This window comes from Lathyrus oleraceus, chromosome 3 (assembly GCF_024323335.1).
Source record: "Lathyrus oleraceus cultivar Zhongwan6 chromosome 3, CAAS_Psat_ZW6_1.0, whole genome shotgun sequence".
NCBI lineage: Eukaryota > Viridiplantae > Streptophyta > Magnoliopsida > Fabales > Fabaceae > Lathyrus > Lathyrus oleraceus.
In genome coordinates this window covers 213,177,571-213,194,409 of record NC_066581.1, presented here as the reverse complement: position 1 = coordinate 213,194,409, position 16,839 = coordinate 213,177,571, and the positions used below count along the sequence as shown (strand labels likewise).

General features: G+C 34.3%; 1 protein-coding gene across 1 annotated transcript; it reads right to left on the bottom strand.

Moving 5' to 3' along the window:
• Positions 1-2,530: 2,530 nt before the first annotated feature.
• On the bottom strand, positions 2,531-3,387 carry LOC127126391 (protein GAST1). Its single transcript, XM_051055313.1, has 4 exons — positions 3,223-3,387; positions 3,053-3,130; positions 2,926-2,959; positions 2,531-2,829 (listed from the first exon to the last, which is right to left on the bottom strand). The coding sequence occupies exons 1-4, from the start codon at positions 3,289-3,291 to the stop codon at positions 2,648-2,650; spliced, it is 363 nt and encodes a 120-aa protein (XP_050911270.1). The 5' UTR covers positions 3,292-3,387; the 3' UTR covers positions 2,531-2,647.
• Between the last annotated feature and the right edge of the window lie 13,452 nt (positions 3,388-16,839).

The window sequence follows — 16,839 nt, the reverse complement described above, 5'->3', positions numbered from 1 at the left end:
TGTAATGGACTTTGGAGATTTTGAAGGATTAAGATTTAGGGAAGAAGAAGCGTTTTTCAGAAAGGTTGAAGAAGATGAACTTAGAGGAAAAATGGAGATTTTGGTGAAAAGAGAGAGAAAAATGACAAATGAGCTTTTATAATGCTGAACCTATGAAGCTGACTGGTTACGCTTTACTAGGGTAGTGGGCCACGTGGAAGTTTTCCTGAGAAAAGGTGCAGGGAATACTATTCATTTTCTTGGAAGTTGAAACTCATGATGACATATAACTGCGCACACGTTCTGATGAGACGTTTTGAAAAAGTTAATCATGATTAACTGACAAACTTGGACTTTTAGGACTATGAAAGGTCTTTGGTCGAAATCTGGTAAATGCAAAAAATGTCCATTTCTACAGTAATTAAAAATAGACATTTCTTGGGGGCAATTTGTTAGCTGGGGATTTCGACAGACAATTAAAGGTCTTTGGAAATATTAAGTTTTGAGAATAAGCAAAAGATGACTGTGGCGAAGCTGTTTAAATTCTCTTTGTGAGCGAGCAATTATTTGCTGTCGAAGCCTAGAACTTAGAAGATTTTTTGGGTTTTTATAAAGCTCTATTCGACATAGGCGTTCATAGAATCGAAGCTTCAAACGGAAGTATTTGAAATTTAAACAAAGCCGTTTCGTCAGGCCAACACATGTAAACGTCTGAGATATGCAACGCTTGAGAATGGCGAACGTGGCAGTCATATATGTAAAGGCCGTTAGGGTCAAATTACTATAAATAGGGGTCTTAGTTTTAGATTCAAGAGGTGTTCAAACAGATATACAGAAATTCACAAAATACACTCGAAGTACCGGAGCGAGAGAAAAGAGTTTTACGCTGAAAATGTATATATGAAGAACACCATAAGTTTCGTTCATATTATATTTTTCATACCAATTATTTAAATCAAAGTATTTTACTGCCTTTTTATTTGTCGAATTACCCTTACTTTTAAATAGTTTATCATCACTTTTGTTTCTGCATTTACATTTTGCCAAAGTCTTCGTTTCCAGTACTTTCTAAAAAACTTAAAGCATTTACTTCGAGTCATTTATCTTTACCTTTCTTGAGTCTTTTCATTATCTTTAAACCTTTTACTACAAAATTAGCATCATTTACTTTGTTCGTAAAGTCATAAGTTTCACTTAGAATTGTTGTCTAAACACTTTTAGTCATCCACAAATTAGAGACAAACTTAACCATGAGTCAAATCACCGTAATAATAATTCTTAAGACACATGTCCTAGGATCAATCTAGTCGATCCTGTGAGTTACCAAAATATATATAAATTTGGAAGACTAGCGGTTGTTTATTAGAAATCACTGGTAAACACTATCATATTAGGATTGGCAAGAAGTGGGAGTTGACTTAGAAAATTAAGACCTCTCCAAGGGTTAAAAAATTTATGTGGCATTTCATGTAGGAATTATGTGCAACAAGAATGCAGCTAATAGACAAAGGTGTTACATGTCCTACTAATTAGGGTTTATGCGGTAAAGGAGTTGAAAATAATAAGCATTTATTGTTACATTACCCAAAGAGTATTGAGTGTTGGGAGAAAGTGAGATTGTGGTATATGTTGTAGCAACTGCTGAATGATGACGTCTCTTTTGCTACAATAGATTTTTCCTCTTTGCAGGTCTTAAATCAAGATCAACAGACAATGTTCTCAACCATTTTGTGGAGTATCTAGAAATGTAGGAACAATCAAATTTAGAACCATATAGAATACTCTCTCGATTATATTTGTAATTGTGCTTGTTACTCGTTGTTAGGATAGAGGAATGCCCAACAACTTAGATCGATCCATACTACCAAAATTCAAAGGTGTAGAGATATTAGGTCGAGCAAACCTTCGGCTGGACATCTGAAATGCAACATCGACACATCCTTCAGTAATGAAAAGTTAGAAATAAGTGTTTGCATTCAAGACGATGAGCGATTTTTTGTTGCAGGTCGAACTGAGTGGTTTATTGATGTCGAAATAGGGGAAGCTTTATGCATATTGTCATCTATTAAATGGATGCATGATCTTAGTTATGATATCGTGGATTTTGAGTTGGATGCTAAAAGTGTAGTGGATAGTGTGAATAATCAGCAGTCAAATGTTTCTGACTTTGATGCTATTACTCATGAATATAACCGCTTATTAGCACTTTTATTTAGGAACTATCATACTTTTCTTTAGGAACTATCGTACTAAATTCGTCAGAAGACTGAGATTGCTCATGGCTAGATTTCACAATTTTATTGATATACCAACATGTATTCAGGATCGTATTATTAATAAAAAGAATTAAATCTTTTCACATAAAAAAAATATCTTTTAGAGCATTTATTAACATTTTCCTTACTTTAATAAGAAAATTTATGTTTTTTTTATAATTTTAATTCATCTAATTTTTTTTAATTATTATTGAATCATTTAAAGACTATTGTGATTTTGTTAGGGTACATCACACATTAAGAGCTAAAAATTGTAAGCAAACAAAGACAAATAATTAAATTAAGGTTTTTTTATATATCATGGATACATATTATAGTGCTTGTACATACATTGAGTGGTAGTAACTAGTAACACATATTTTTAAGAGACTTGATTGATAATATTACAACTTTTAAGGGCACTTGGGTCCTCCTCTTTTGGTCTTCCAATTGTTGTAGCAAGGACAAACCTGCTTATTTCCATAAGTTCCAGGAGGCACACACAAACATTTAGCACAACATTTTTGACAGAAGAACAAACATGGTTTCTTGTATTGTGTGTTTGAGCATCTATCAGTGCAACGTGGACCACATTCTGAAAATTCATGCATTAAGCAATTAACCAACATGTAACAATATCATTTAATCATCAACATTCTAGGAGATAATCGGTCCTTAATTATGTCGTTACCTTGTGGTTGAAGACTTCCTTCAGTTATGCCTTGCTGAAATTCATGAAAACAAGCAAGAAATTAACACTGAAAAAGTTTTTTAAGAAATGTGAAAATTCTTAAGTTGAGTCCAAAATAAGAACTAACATTGGGAAATTGAGTAGTGTTACTGTTTTTGCTAGGTTGTGGAGCTGGAACCTCAACAGTGGATACAACAATCTCTGCCTGAAAGCATAATGTGAAAAACAATAGTTACAACAACTACTAAAGCTTAGGAAAAAATAAGGTATAGAATTATAAGACATTGTTTGGCTTACATGGTTTTGTAGAGGAAGAAGTAGCATTTGAACTAGGAAGAGTATAACAATGCACATTTTTCTTGCCATTGCTCAAAAGAGAGAAGATATCACAAGTGTGGTCTTCAAGTTATAAGATTAATGTCTTTTTATAGATGAAATGTAGGGTATTGTAATTTTGTAGCTAAGTTAGATTTTATTTTAGATTGTAAAAATCTAATCTTTGTCTTCCCCAAGAAAGAGACATAAAGTCTACACACAAAAGACAATTGCATGTTACTAGCTTGTCCTTCCCTAATAGTTTACATCATTAACCTAGTTTCTCCTTCCCCATATTTAATAGTGTTGGTGAAAATTTAATAGCGAGCGTGTCCTACTCTCAAAATTCTAGTTTCGATTTTTATCAGAACTAATAATTCTTAGATTGAGTCGATTCATATAGAACTCTGCATTGGTTTTAATTAAAGCAGACACTTAAATTTATTGATCAAAAAATTATTTTCATGTGACAACCAAAAAATTAATCCTCCTTTAAATATGATTGGATATTAAAAAAAAGATCTTCACAAATCCTAGTCTTGATTCAACGAAATTAGGTAATTATAATCGATTGATCTTGATTTATCGATATGATTTGGAACAAGAGAATCAAGTTAGACATTAAAAAAATAGTAAATATTTGATGAATCTTAAAAGTATCCTTCATGTGATTGTGAATTGTTAGAATGAAAATGACATGTGGCCACCTCCCATGTGAATTCTTTGGAGTAACTACCATAGAGAGTGACAAAAGAACATTGAAACACCATACACTAGACTATCATCCTAGCTCTTAATTGTCTTTTATACACACTATGTAGTATTGTATAGTTTACCATTCCCGTGAACTCATTTATATCTTAAGGTTGCATTGTTTATCTCAAAAGTGTGGAATGCATATTATTTGATATGATGCATACAAAATGTGGGAGAAGAGTTGGCCGTCCATTTCAACCAGTTAGAAAGAATGTAGTCAGTTTTTTCAATTGGATTGCTTGCTCCCCCGTGAAGATAGTTTTGTTTGTATTTAGCACGGTTTCTAATGTTTTGACTTATAACCAAACATGTCACAAGATTTCATTTCTTTATTAATGCTTTAAATGATTCAATCACAAATTTGGCACGTAACTTAGTCTAGTATTACATCATAGAACAACAAATTTTACATCTTGTTGTTTCTATTCATTATGTTAGGGCACTACGAAAGTAATTTTAAGATTAGGTCAAATTTAATGGATAATTATGTAGAAACATCCGATTAAAAGGATATAGATTCAAAACTTTGATTATTAGATTATTAAAAAAAAATTAAATAAATTTTTATTTTATTTTATATGTTTTAGAGTGTTTTATTAGAAATAATTCTACAGCCACAAATGGTTCTCACTTCAAATAAAATTATATATTTTGAATATCAATAAGATTTTACATTTATAGTTTTTCTTTAATTTATTTTTATGTATATGTACCTAAACACGGTTTTAGATTATATTTAAATATCTTAAAATAAATAAAATGGAATTGAACGAAGTTGAATGATGTCAAAGAGTAGAATGGTCTTTAATTTTAAGAGCCGGTGTAAATTTATCATGGTTTAATTGTGGAAAAATGAATAGGACTCAATTTTATAATGTTTTAATTATGACAAATATTTTAAGATTTTTTTTAATCAAAAATTTAATTATGACGAATTTTAAATCACTTGTGATAATTCGTCTTACACACTCTCAAACACGACCCATACAAATGGCACAGAGCTAAATAAAAAATTTATTATATTGTTTAAATGTTTATGTTGTACTAGTAATGTAGTAATAAACTTATGCTTTGGCCCAAATTAATAGATAACTCTATGGTATATGATATTTATATGGTATTGTTGGTCTTTAGTCCTTCTAGATGATATAATTCACTTTTTGAGATCTTTGTTACTCTAGAGGCCCCTTTTAGGAGTAGAGAGGGTTTGACTATGATTTGTCGCGTGGTCTATTTAAAAATTTTGAAAAAAAAATGATTTTTGCAAGTGTATTTGTTGATACAAAGCACTTGAAAGACATGAATATCTTTGTGGCCTATAATTGGTATTTAGAGAAGTCTTTGAACTACTCTTGCACTTTCTTTGGTTGGAAGGATAATCCTACCATGTATTTGAATCAATAGTAGTTTCGAGTATCTATCATCTTGTTAGGTTGGCATTCTTTTCCCTCATTCTTTAAAGGATTCTACTTTGGGAGATCTTGTTGTTGGACTCTAACTGTTGTTTCTCCTCAATAGGTAGGAATTGACCATGGTTCGTCAATTATGTAAGGGTTTTGTGAAGGTCAATTTGAAATGGTCTTTTTTGTTATCTTTGTTTTGTTTTTTCACGTGGTTAGTTGATTTTGGTCTAACTAAGCATTTTTTGTACCATTTTATTCCATGAGAAATTATCCAATTTGTGAATTATATATATATATATATATATATATATATATATATATATATATATATATATATATATATATATATATTGTACTGAAAAAAAATGGAGTAAGAATTAGAGATGACGGGGGATTCGAGTTTTTGGCACAGTGAAAAAGGGGTTAATCTACAATGTTAGTACTTCAACACTCAAGTTAGTATGTGAGAAAGACGAGTGGGATTTTGTGGAGGTCAATTTGAGATGATCTCTTTTGTTAGTGAATTGCAGAGAGTCATTGGATATGAATGAGATTGAGATCTTTTATGATCATCATAATGATAGCCCTCGTGTGCTGGGAAGATTCTGGAAGCAATGTGGTTACTTCATAGTGGTCGGCTTCTATTGTGATGGCCGACCCATAACAGTTTCTGCTTAAACCCTTCCTTATGCGCGACAAGGAAAATATTTGTCACATTAGCCTTAGATACAAACCACTCTCTTGCTCGTCTTTGAAAGAGCTAAAGAGAAACGTTTTAGTCTTTTGGGATTGATGCATTTAATTCCCCATACTACAAATGTATTTTTCAGAAGTGTCATTGTTAAGATTGTTGGGAATCAAAACACTTGAGTGTCGCGTGTGAGTGATTTGACATGTTAGATAAAGTCTTTTTCCTTTTGTATGTTATAATACAGTACTTGAAGATTCAACGTTGTTTTCTTTGAGTCATTTTCCCTGTTTTAATGGTTATCTTCCTTTTTTAACACTTTCTTTTATGCATCTAAAAAATGCTAGTGCATTATGGGTAAAAAACCATAGAAAAGTGCTCACGAATCCCCGAAGAATGCTCCATACTCTTGGGTGTATTTTTCTACTCTTCCCCCATTGCTATTTTATTTTCAAAAATGGTAGTCTTTATGGAGCCTTTCTTAAAGTTGGTCCATCATTGAATTAGGGTGCCTTGACACAAACCGAGGATGAAAGGATATATAGTAAATATGGAGATTCTGCCATTCCTTTTTGTTCCATTGCAGAACCAGAAATGGATGAGATTGCAGAAACTACGACGGAGTGAAGCTTCCTAAGTAATTCGGTGATGTGGCACCTTAGGTCGGAGGTTGCGATCTTGATGCTTCTAGAATTTAAGAGGTTGATCTTTAACCCATGTTGCTAATCTCTGGTATGGTGGATCTAAAAGGTACCTGTTTGGATAACACTCAAACGCCCAAGTCAATTAGGGTTCAAGATAACTGTAGTGAAATGGGTATTAGAGATTGTGTACCTAAAAGCCCTTTATTAGGGCATTTACACCTTGTGCTTAATGGAGCAGGCAAAGTAAGTGGACCTTATCTTATTGGGCCTTTGGCCAGAACTGAATAGTTTCCCCAAGTCTCGTTGGGCACTCTGGGTGCCAGGGGAGTCTTTTAGTATACATGGTCGGCCCTCGGGAATGAATGCCCGTGTGTTAGCGAGCATGCATAATTTTGGTTTTACCAAAGAGTTATGCAGAACGTGAGCATTAAATGCGGTCCTATCATGGAAGCCTTTCATTTTTTTTCTTCGACGTGTGCCATAAAAAGGTAGAGAGTGGTGTGACAGTGCTTAATGTGCACTCGAGTATACTTGAATTTGATTGTATTCCCAAGATGAAATCTGACCGTTGATTTATACATGCTTCTTACTTTCAATCTAAGTCACCCGGTTGTCTTTGCTTATACAAGGGTAGAGGAAATTTGGGGGAATTTTTGCAAACTTTGAGATTAAATGTCTCTTATTTATTTTGAGTCTATTCCTCTTCTCTAAAAGCGTTTTTCTAGGAGTAGTCGTTCTCACGCATTTGAAGCCTCAAAGCTTCAACTTCCAACATTCTTTTTGTTTTACTACATTTGACTTTACATTTCAAGGTCCCTTCTGTTCACTTTGGCTTTACATTCAAGCATTTTATGTTTCATTATTTAAGATGAGCAATAACCATATTATCATAGAGAGTGATTCGGAAAGTAGCATTCCTTCTTCTTTGAAAGGGGGAATGAAGTTTGAATCACATTCTCTTTCTTCTTCCAATGGGGATTTTAAACTAGAGATCATTTTATTGGTTGTTGATTCAAAAGTGGAGGGAGTGTCTGGAGATTCCCTTTAAGACGAGGTTCCTTCCAAAGATCCTTTAGAGGCTTTATTCTAAAAGAAAGTTGATGGGGGTGAGAGTTCTGTTGAGAATTCGCTGCCTCCTCCTATCTTGACTGAGGATGAAATAAAAGGTTCCCGTTAAAGGATGAAATGTGCTGGCTGTAATCCCAAAAATGCTGAAATTGCACGCCATTTAGAGTATCGGAGACGATCTAACATCGTGTATTGGATTAGTTCGGAAGATCACTTTAAAGCCGGCGAATTGGCCGAAGGGGACTTCAGTTAATTGAGCCGGATAATGCCAATAAATACCATTGGATGGCCGCCGAAGTTGTAAGACTCATTCCTCCCCGAACATTGATGATGTTATACAAAAATTCTATAATTACAGTTGGCAACCCCTCAAATAGGTTAATTCTCCCAGTAGGCCTATCGAAGAGGATATGTAGCCCTTTTGAAAGTTACTCGGTTCCTCTACATTAGTGCCTCTTTACCAAGTTAGGTATACATTTGTCCTTTTTTTATTTTGAGGTGGTCCTGATGAACCTTCTGAAGGTTGCCCCCTCGAAACTTCATCTTGGATCTTGTGCTTATATAAAGGTGTTCCAACTTTGTGTTGAACGTAAATCTTGGAAATCTTCTGTGGAGCTCTTTTTCGATATTTTTTATGTGGCATTCACCTCTCAAGATGATGCCCGGGACCAAGGATTAATCTTTCTTTTCCCTTGGGTCCCTTGGTTCAGTTTTTTCACCAATGACAGGGGTAACTTCCTTAAATGTTTCAAGTTGGTGAAACATGTTACTCCTTAGGCTCATTTAGCCTTTTGTTTGTCTTCAGACTCGGTGGGATGTGTTCTCTCTTGTAAGAGCGGTTTTTTGAAGTACTAGACTAGAGCTCACTTCCGCTGGACTTTTTCATTTTACCACTCTGGGTTGCGCCCTCTATCCTTTGAATAGGTAAAAATGAAAGAGGACTTATGTGCTTAGTATCAAGAGATCGTCTATGAAGAGGGATTTGGTCATGACAATGTACCATCTTCTCAGTAAAAGAAGAAGCAGATTTATACATGTGCAACAATCAATGCTCGCGGTTATGCCGAGCGGCATAATATATTTGGTGAGGATGGGGGGCCGGGGTGCCATTTTTTTTAAAGTATAAATTATGCCTTGCAGATAACATAGAGTTAGTGGTGTTCGTGGTTTATGAACGGCACTGAACCAAACCACATTTATAGTTCAGTTCAGTTTATAATAACCATTTTTAAAAAAAATGTAGTTAATTGCTAAAATGGTTTCAATTCAGTTTAAAGCTAGTTTATACCCGGTTTGTATTTATAAACTGGTTTATAATCAGTTTGCAATTATAAACCAATTTTATAATTTGAACTCTTTTAAAATCAATTTTTTTAATTTCATAAAAAATAATTAATTTAAAAAAAAAAATTGAAAATATTTATTTTTAAAAAAAAACTTTTATTTATAAAAATTAGTTAAAATTTTTATTTTTTTGAAAAAAAAACTGAATAGATAATTTTAAAATTTCATGCAAAAAAAATAAAAAATAAAAATTTTAATTTTAATTTTTCGGTGAAAAAAATCCAGAATAAATTTTTTTCGAATTTTATTTTCGGAAAAATAAAAAAAAAATATTTTTATATTTCAAAAATTTTGGGAAAAAAATTCACTACAAAAATTATTTTATTATGAAATTTTTAATTTTAAAAAAACAATAATTTTTTATTTTTCTGAAAAAATATTTTTTTTATTTCAAATTAAATTATATTTTTTTAATGAATAAAAAAAATCAGAAAAATATTATTTTTTATTTTATGGAATAGAAAATATTTTATTTTCAGATTTTTTCTAAAAAAACTATATATTTTTTTATAATTTTATTTTTAATTTTCAATAAAATATTTTTTTTACTTTTCATAATTATAAATATTTTTAATTTCCATTTTTTTCATTCTCAATAATTCTTCTTTTTTTTTTATTAAAAAAAATTATAACTAAAGCAGTTTATAAAAGAAAACTGGTTATGAACCGGTTTTAAACTGAATTTAATTGGTTAATTTAAATGGTTCAATTCATTAACCATTCAAGTGGTTTAGTTATTTTATGGTGCAACGCAATTCAGTTTAGTCATATAGTTTGGTTAACCATATTTTTGCACACCCCTACATAGAGTAGTTGTAGAAGGTTCTCGCGCTCTCCAATGATCAAGGTCTAATGGTCGGCTAATATAGTTGAGTGGTAGAGACTCATACTGTTGTGACTGTTCTTGCTTCGGTGGTCCAGGCTCCGGGTATGGTTTCTTCCCCGACGAGTACAATTTTAGGAACGTATCTTGATGTGGAACAACTGACCGCTATGGTGGTCGGATTCTCTGTTCGGGATACTTCACCTCCTCATTCTTGTGTCGAGAGGATCTTGTGAATAAGGTTCTTTCAAGAGGGCTCATTTGACAGAGGGTGTTGAATATGAGGCTCTAACCCATTTCTTTCAGATTTATTCTATTCTTTCATCTCGTGTACCCAGAACCCTGAAGGAATTTGTTATCGTTGTGGCCACTGAGGACCTAGATTTTTTCCAGAGTCAATCAATAGCTGACAGGCGATGTCTTTTTTTAAATGCTTCCTACACCTTTTTTAGGGTCAGATCAATGGTTTTTATGGTAGATGCTGACCAGGACGACGTGCTAGGCTCTAGTGACCTTTCTAACGAGTGGTATGAGCTAAAGGAGAAGTGTGAGACCCTTGAGAGGGTGAACTATATGGGTGAGAAGGATTTGGTTGAGTTATTGGAAAAACTGAGCTTGTTGACTCTTTGCAAAAAGAGTTAGATCGATACGGTTCTCTATCAACTTTGCTTACTCAAATAATGAGGTTGTCGGCTTCTCTTGCTCATGGAGAGAAATGTTGGAAGAAGGCTTATGAAGATACGGGAGAAGCGTGTCGTGAGTTCAAAATGGATAGGAAAGTTATTCAGTAGAAGAAGGATGACCGGATCAAATATTTGAAAGACCTTGGGGAAAAGGTGGTTGTTGCACGACAGAAATCTCGAGATCCTTTCAGCGTGTTGTGGAGTCCGTGTATCGAGTCTGAGACCAAATGATGGATCATGCGCGTGGATTTTGTCCTGACCTTTCTGTTACTTCAAACCAACTAGATCTTTTCCAAATTATTCCAATAGAGGAAGTCAGAGGTAGTTCGGGTGTTTCGGAGTCAAGCGCTGACGTTTGAGGATCTTTTTGTTCCTCTTTTTCTTTTATTATTTCTTTGTACCTGTAAGATTTTGTTGGACTTTTGTGCCTCGGTTTGTAAAGAATGTTTATATGTATTTATACCATTATCCTTTGCATGCTCGTGCCTTTCAATTTAGCGTTGCACTCTTTTTAATTTTGGTTTCCAGTTGGTGAGAGCCAGAGAGGGCCAGGTTTCGCTTTTGAGCCCTACAGTTTGCATAATTTGTCTGTTGCAAGGAGTAGTAAATAATATTTGCTTAAAGTGTAAATAACCTTAAGTCTTTGGAGAGGCCATGTATGGCTTCTTTATTCAAGAGAATGTCGTTTTTAGATGTACGCGTTGTCTTGGTGGAATGTCGGGCCAGCCGAATGCATTTGTAATTGGAAAGTGCTTGCGCTAGTGAATCATTTGTTCAGTTTGATGTGCCCATATGTTAGATATGTATTGGTGAGTCATGGGATCAACTCTAGGCGATTATGCTTTGAATTTCACATGTAATGGTTTTGCATGGAACCGACTAAACGCATATATGCTTTGAATTATATTAATAGGAATATGGCATGATTCCAATTAGATGCGGTTATGCTTTAAATCATACTTACATATGAAGGACATGAAATCAGAGAGATGTGACCATGCTATTTGAATTGAACTCAATGTCACAGAGGATTATTCCTCGTCCAAGGGTAGAGGATTCATGTCCCTCTCCCAGAGGTAAAAGCTTGGATTAAGGTGGATGTCTCCAGGCACCACCACTCACGCCCCTTGGATTGGATAGATCTGAAGGGGGTGCTCAGTTACACATGGTTACATTTGATATGAGGTATTTGATTGTTGTAGTTGAACATGCAAAGAATTTTCGATAGTTCCCCAAGGGAATTGGTTGTTGTAGTTGGACGTGTAAAACGTCAATGACAGCTCCCCTGAACTCTTTATGTACGCTCGACACTGTGGGGGATTGATTATTATAGTCAAACGTGCAAAGCACCTCCAACATCACACCTGAAATATTTATATACGTTCGGCGTTGTAGGGAATTTATTACTTTAGTCGGACGTGCAAAGCGTCTCCGACAATACTCTTAAATCTTTAGGCGCGTCGACGCTTTTGAGAATTGATTGTTGTGGTCGAATGTGAAAAACGTCTCTGACAACACCCCTTAAATCTTTAGGTGTGCTTGGTACTATATAGAATTGATTGACGTTTCGAATGGAACAAAACATCTCTGACAACACCCCTGAAAGATTTAGCTCGAGCATCAACAGTGCTGGTTGTACCCAGGTTCACTATTACGTGCATTCACACCTTAGTGTCCTAAGGAGGGGACAAGGCAAAAAGTAGAGCTTCAAGAATATGATAGTAATACCTATATGTATATAGTTTTCATTTAATAGTTATATCAGTAATTACAACTATGCAATATATTTACAAATACATTAATTAAATCTTGCAATAGGCCGCAAGTGTATATTGGTCGCTTGCTATCAAATATGTTGTCCGGGTTGTGTGATCATCGATTGACCGGGAGGACTGTGTCTTTGGCTTAGAAGATGGCCAGATTCTGATGGATGTGCTCTGTTCTGCATTTTTGGGGTTGAGGTAGATCGACGCCTTTAATATCAGAACTCTATTCGGGATACTAGAGTTGCTTGGTTGTCCATGGACCAAGGATTCTGGTTGGAATATGTGTTGGTCGATGGGTCTTCGGTGCTCTTCCGATATTATGGCATGCAGAATCTCTCAGGTAGTTATACCTGGGATGCCAATTGTACACGAGTTGTCTTTCCCCTTGACTTACACCTCGATCGTCTTCATAGTCTTTCCTTTAGAATAGAGTTGGGGTGATGGGAACTTCTTTCGCTGATGGAGAGCTATGTGGCCCTTACTTACTCCATCGAGCTAAATAATTTGTCGATTATCTGATCTCCCGAGTTACCTCATTATATAGCCCTGTACACTTAGTGATTATCTAGGTTCGGATCATGGCGTTACGATGATGATACATCCGACGTAATTTTTTTACGTCGATGAGACATTCGGTGCGGGCCGACCATGGTACCATATGAGTGATAATGGGATAGGAATGCAGCCCGACTGAAGGCAAGATGAGACTTGATCGGTTCCATCTTTATGAATCTGAATTTGGATCTGAGGGGATATATTGACCAGTTTCGACGGGAGTTTGAGATCAAGACTCCTAGCTAGTCGGAGCACCGTAGACCTGAGTCTCAATCTAAGGATGTATGTTAGTGTCATCCCATAACATAGTGGGATCGAGACAATGATCAATCAGAGTTTGATCAAAATTCGATGGATCCAAATGCCGCAAATCTGAGATCTTTACTTCAGGGAACCTCAATTCTCCCACCAGAGGCGATTTCAGACCCTATATTTGAGGACTAGACTTAATCTAGTGGAAACTATCAGAGTAATAAGTTATTACCGGTGTTAAATTTAATTCGATCAAATATAATTGATCTTTACACTCAACTTGTTGGATCTCCATTCAGAGATTAAGGAGATCTTTTCACCGGAAAACTGAATGTGGAGACAGAGAGTCCTGGAAGACGCGGGAATTAGAAGTTATTTCCACGGACGACACCACTATTTCGTTGCGGAACTAGAAAATGGATGAGATTGCGGAAACTACGGCGGAGTGAAGCTTCCTAAGCGATTTGGTAATGCGGAGCCTTATGGATTCGTGCATTTAATACTCAATACTACAAATGTCTTTTTCGAAAGTGTCATCATTATGATTCTTGCGAACCAAAATACTTTAGTTTCGCATGTGAGTGATTTGACACGTTAGATAGAGTCTTTTTCCCTTTTGCATATTAGAGTATAGTTTTTACGTAGTCAGTGTTTTTTTCTGTGTCACTTTCCCGGTTTTAGTGGTTATCTTCCCTTTTTCAACATTTTCTTTCCTACATTTGAAATGCTAATGCATTAAGGGTAGAAAAAATCACAGAAGAGTGCTCACGAATCCCTGAGGAATGGTCAATATTCTTGGGTAGATTCAGTCTACTCTTCCACCATTTCTACTTTCACCAGAAATGATAGTCTTGATGGATCCTTTCTTGAAGTTGGCCCATCATCGGATTGGGGGTGCCTTGACTCAAACCGAGGATGAAAGGATAAACACTAAATATGGTGATTGCATCATTCCTTTTTGTTCAGTTACGGAACCAGAAATAGATAAGATTGCATAAACTACGACGAACCAAAGCTTCCCGAGTGATTAAGTGATGCATCATCTTGGATCAGAGGTTGCGATCTTGATGCTTCTAGAATCGGGGAGGTTGATCTTGAACTGGCGTTATTAATCTCCGGTATGATGGATCTAGAAGGTAACTGCATTGTTTGCACTCCAACATCCAAGTCAATTATAGTTCAAGATAACTGTAGCGAAAATGGAGATTAAGGATTTTGTACCGAAAAATCCATTATTAAAGCATTTATACATTGAACTTAATAAACCGGACAGAGTAAGTGAGTCTTATCTTATTGGTCATTTGTCCAACGCAAAACACTTTTTATGACTACACATTTGTTTTAATATCTAACTCAAATTCAACTCACTTATTTTAAAAGTTTAATTTTGAATTGAAATTCAATAAATTAATTATAATTAAAAAATTGAACTATTTTCAATTCAGTTTAATTCATTATAAATCTTAACTATAAAGAAACAAATATATATTTTGATTGGATTCATTAATTTTTATTATTCTAATATTTTATTGTTTTTAATTTTTTAAAGTTTTTTTATAATATTTTTAATATCTTCGTGATGCCAAACATTCAATACTTTTGTTTTAGATGGATAGTATCTGGACATATATTGAATTAATTAATTTTATTATCTATAAAAAATGGTTAAAAAAGAAAAACTATTACAATGATTTAATAAATATCTTTATAATCTATAAAAAAAATTAAATAGATTAAATAAATATATAACACTTTTACTAAATTATTATTATTAGTTATAATTTCATTTTTATTTAAAATATATTTCGCATAACAAATATAATTAAAATCAATTTTCACAACTGTAAAACCAAACATTTGAGTTAAAAACTGAGGGTGATAGAACACGTTGTGGCCAACAAGGATGGCTATAATGTTTGGCCATATTCTCGTTTCAGACAAAAAGAAACAGAGCAATATATATTTGAAGAGATAAAGAGATAGACATTAAGTGATTGCTAATAAACATATTATAGAGTGGCATTTCAACGACACCAACTCGTTATCTTTCAAGCATCAGTGATGTTGTTTACATATACCAATCAACTTTTTAAAGGGTCCAAAATTAGGAGGGTTCCCTCACATGGTTTAGGTTCTTCCTTCAAGAATAGTATCACTATTTGACAATTGACATAAACTTGTCATAGACACTGAGATAATACATATTGACACAGTTAAATCGACGAAAACTTGATATTCTGACGCACAACAACTCATAATCTCTTTCTTTTCTCGTTTAAGAACGGTGTTTCGGAGATACAGATAGTCAATTAGTTAATATTAAACATAGAGTTAGTTAATTGTATGTTCAGTTATGAATTAGAAATGAATGATAAGACGGTGAAGTTGTTGTGTCTTGCTGTAGTGGAGTAGTACTTCTAATGTGATGGAGAAGAATGTACCTGCAAGGTTAGCGCTCCAACGCTTAAGTCATTAATGGAAATTATAAGTAATGTATGAGTGAGAATGAATTTGAATACCTGCAATAGTTCTTTTTACCCTTATAGATCAAGAGCGGTTAAAGTCACTTGTGTATGATGCGGCGTGTTGTGCGGACATCTGTCAAATTGAATCAGACAGTGATTGATGCGTTGGAGGGTTGAATTTTCTGCTTCTTGCTCGAACGAAAGTCTATGTGTTATATGTGTATTTTTACTCGATGTTCGTTCTTGGGCTCTTTCTATGGGTATTGTGAATGGTTCATAACAGTTGTCCTCAAATCCTTGTTTCTATTATGTAGAATGAGGACTTTGCAATGTACATATTTAGGTTGATTGTTTACAGAATTGAGTGTTACGTCTTTTTGGGATATCATTAGCATTGGAAACAAACGCATTAAATATCTTTTTCTTGATCAACAATATTTCGTATGGAAGTCCAGATGCATGTCCTTATGTCTAATGGTAATGATTTCTTAATTGTTCTAGGATACTTGAGTATTCTAAACATTTTGCAGTAAAATATCGATTGTTGGTGGTGTGGTTTACACTTCCCAATGTGGTAGATTGCATGGTTTACATTTGTGGAAATTCATATAAGAAATTCATGAACTACTAATTTTCTCCTTTTTTCGCTACTTGTGAATTTGAGAAATTATTTTTCTTCTTCGTTTGCAACTTCTTCCATTGCTACATGCTTTGTTGCGCATGTCTTTATCCCTGACTAGTCTGTGCCCCATCTTTCAGCGTGTGAGTCCTCAAATTTTTATTTTTAAAGGTAACACCCATGTCTCTCTCTTTTAATCTCTCTTTCTTTATTAGGGTTTCTGGAGAAGAAGGTCATGGGTTATGGAGGAAATTGGTGGCTTATTAGATTGGTATGTGTATTTTAGCAGGAATCTCATACTTAACTTTAAATTTATCTCATGTTTCTATTTATATTCATTTCTTTTATGTGTTGACATAATTCACTATAATGGATGGCCTCTAGCCTAAAGTTTGGAAGGCCGCAAAAGACAACTCATATGTGTGGGTGGATCAAGAGATGTTGGATATCGTCTCAGCATTTGCTGATGAGGGAAGTTTAGACCATGCCTTTATGGTGGTTGTACCTTCTGAATATTGGGGGTTAATTACCCA

Bases quoted from the DNA above. Each gene is read 5' to 3' on its own strand.
- LOC127126391 (XM_051055313.1), bottom strand. From the start codon at position 3,291: ATGGCAAGAAAAATGTGCATTGTTATACTCTTCCTAGTTCAAATGCTA. The intron at 3,131-3,222 runs GTAAGCCAAACA...TTATGCTTTCAG, and splicing joins TTCTTCCTCTACAAAACCAT to GCAGAGATTGTTGTATCCAC. The intron at 2,830-2,925 runs GTAACGACATAA...ATGAATTTTCAG, and splicing joins AGGAAGTCTTCAACCACAAG to AATGTGGTCCACGTTGCACT.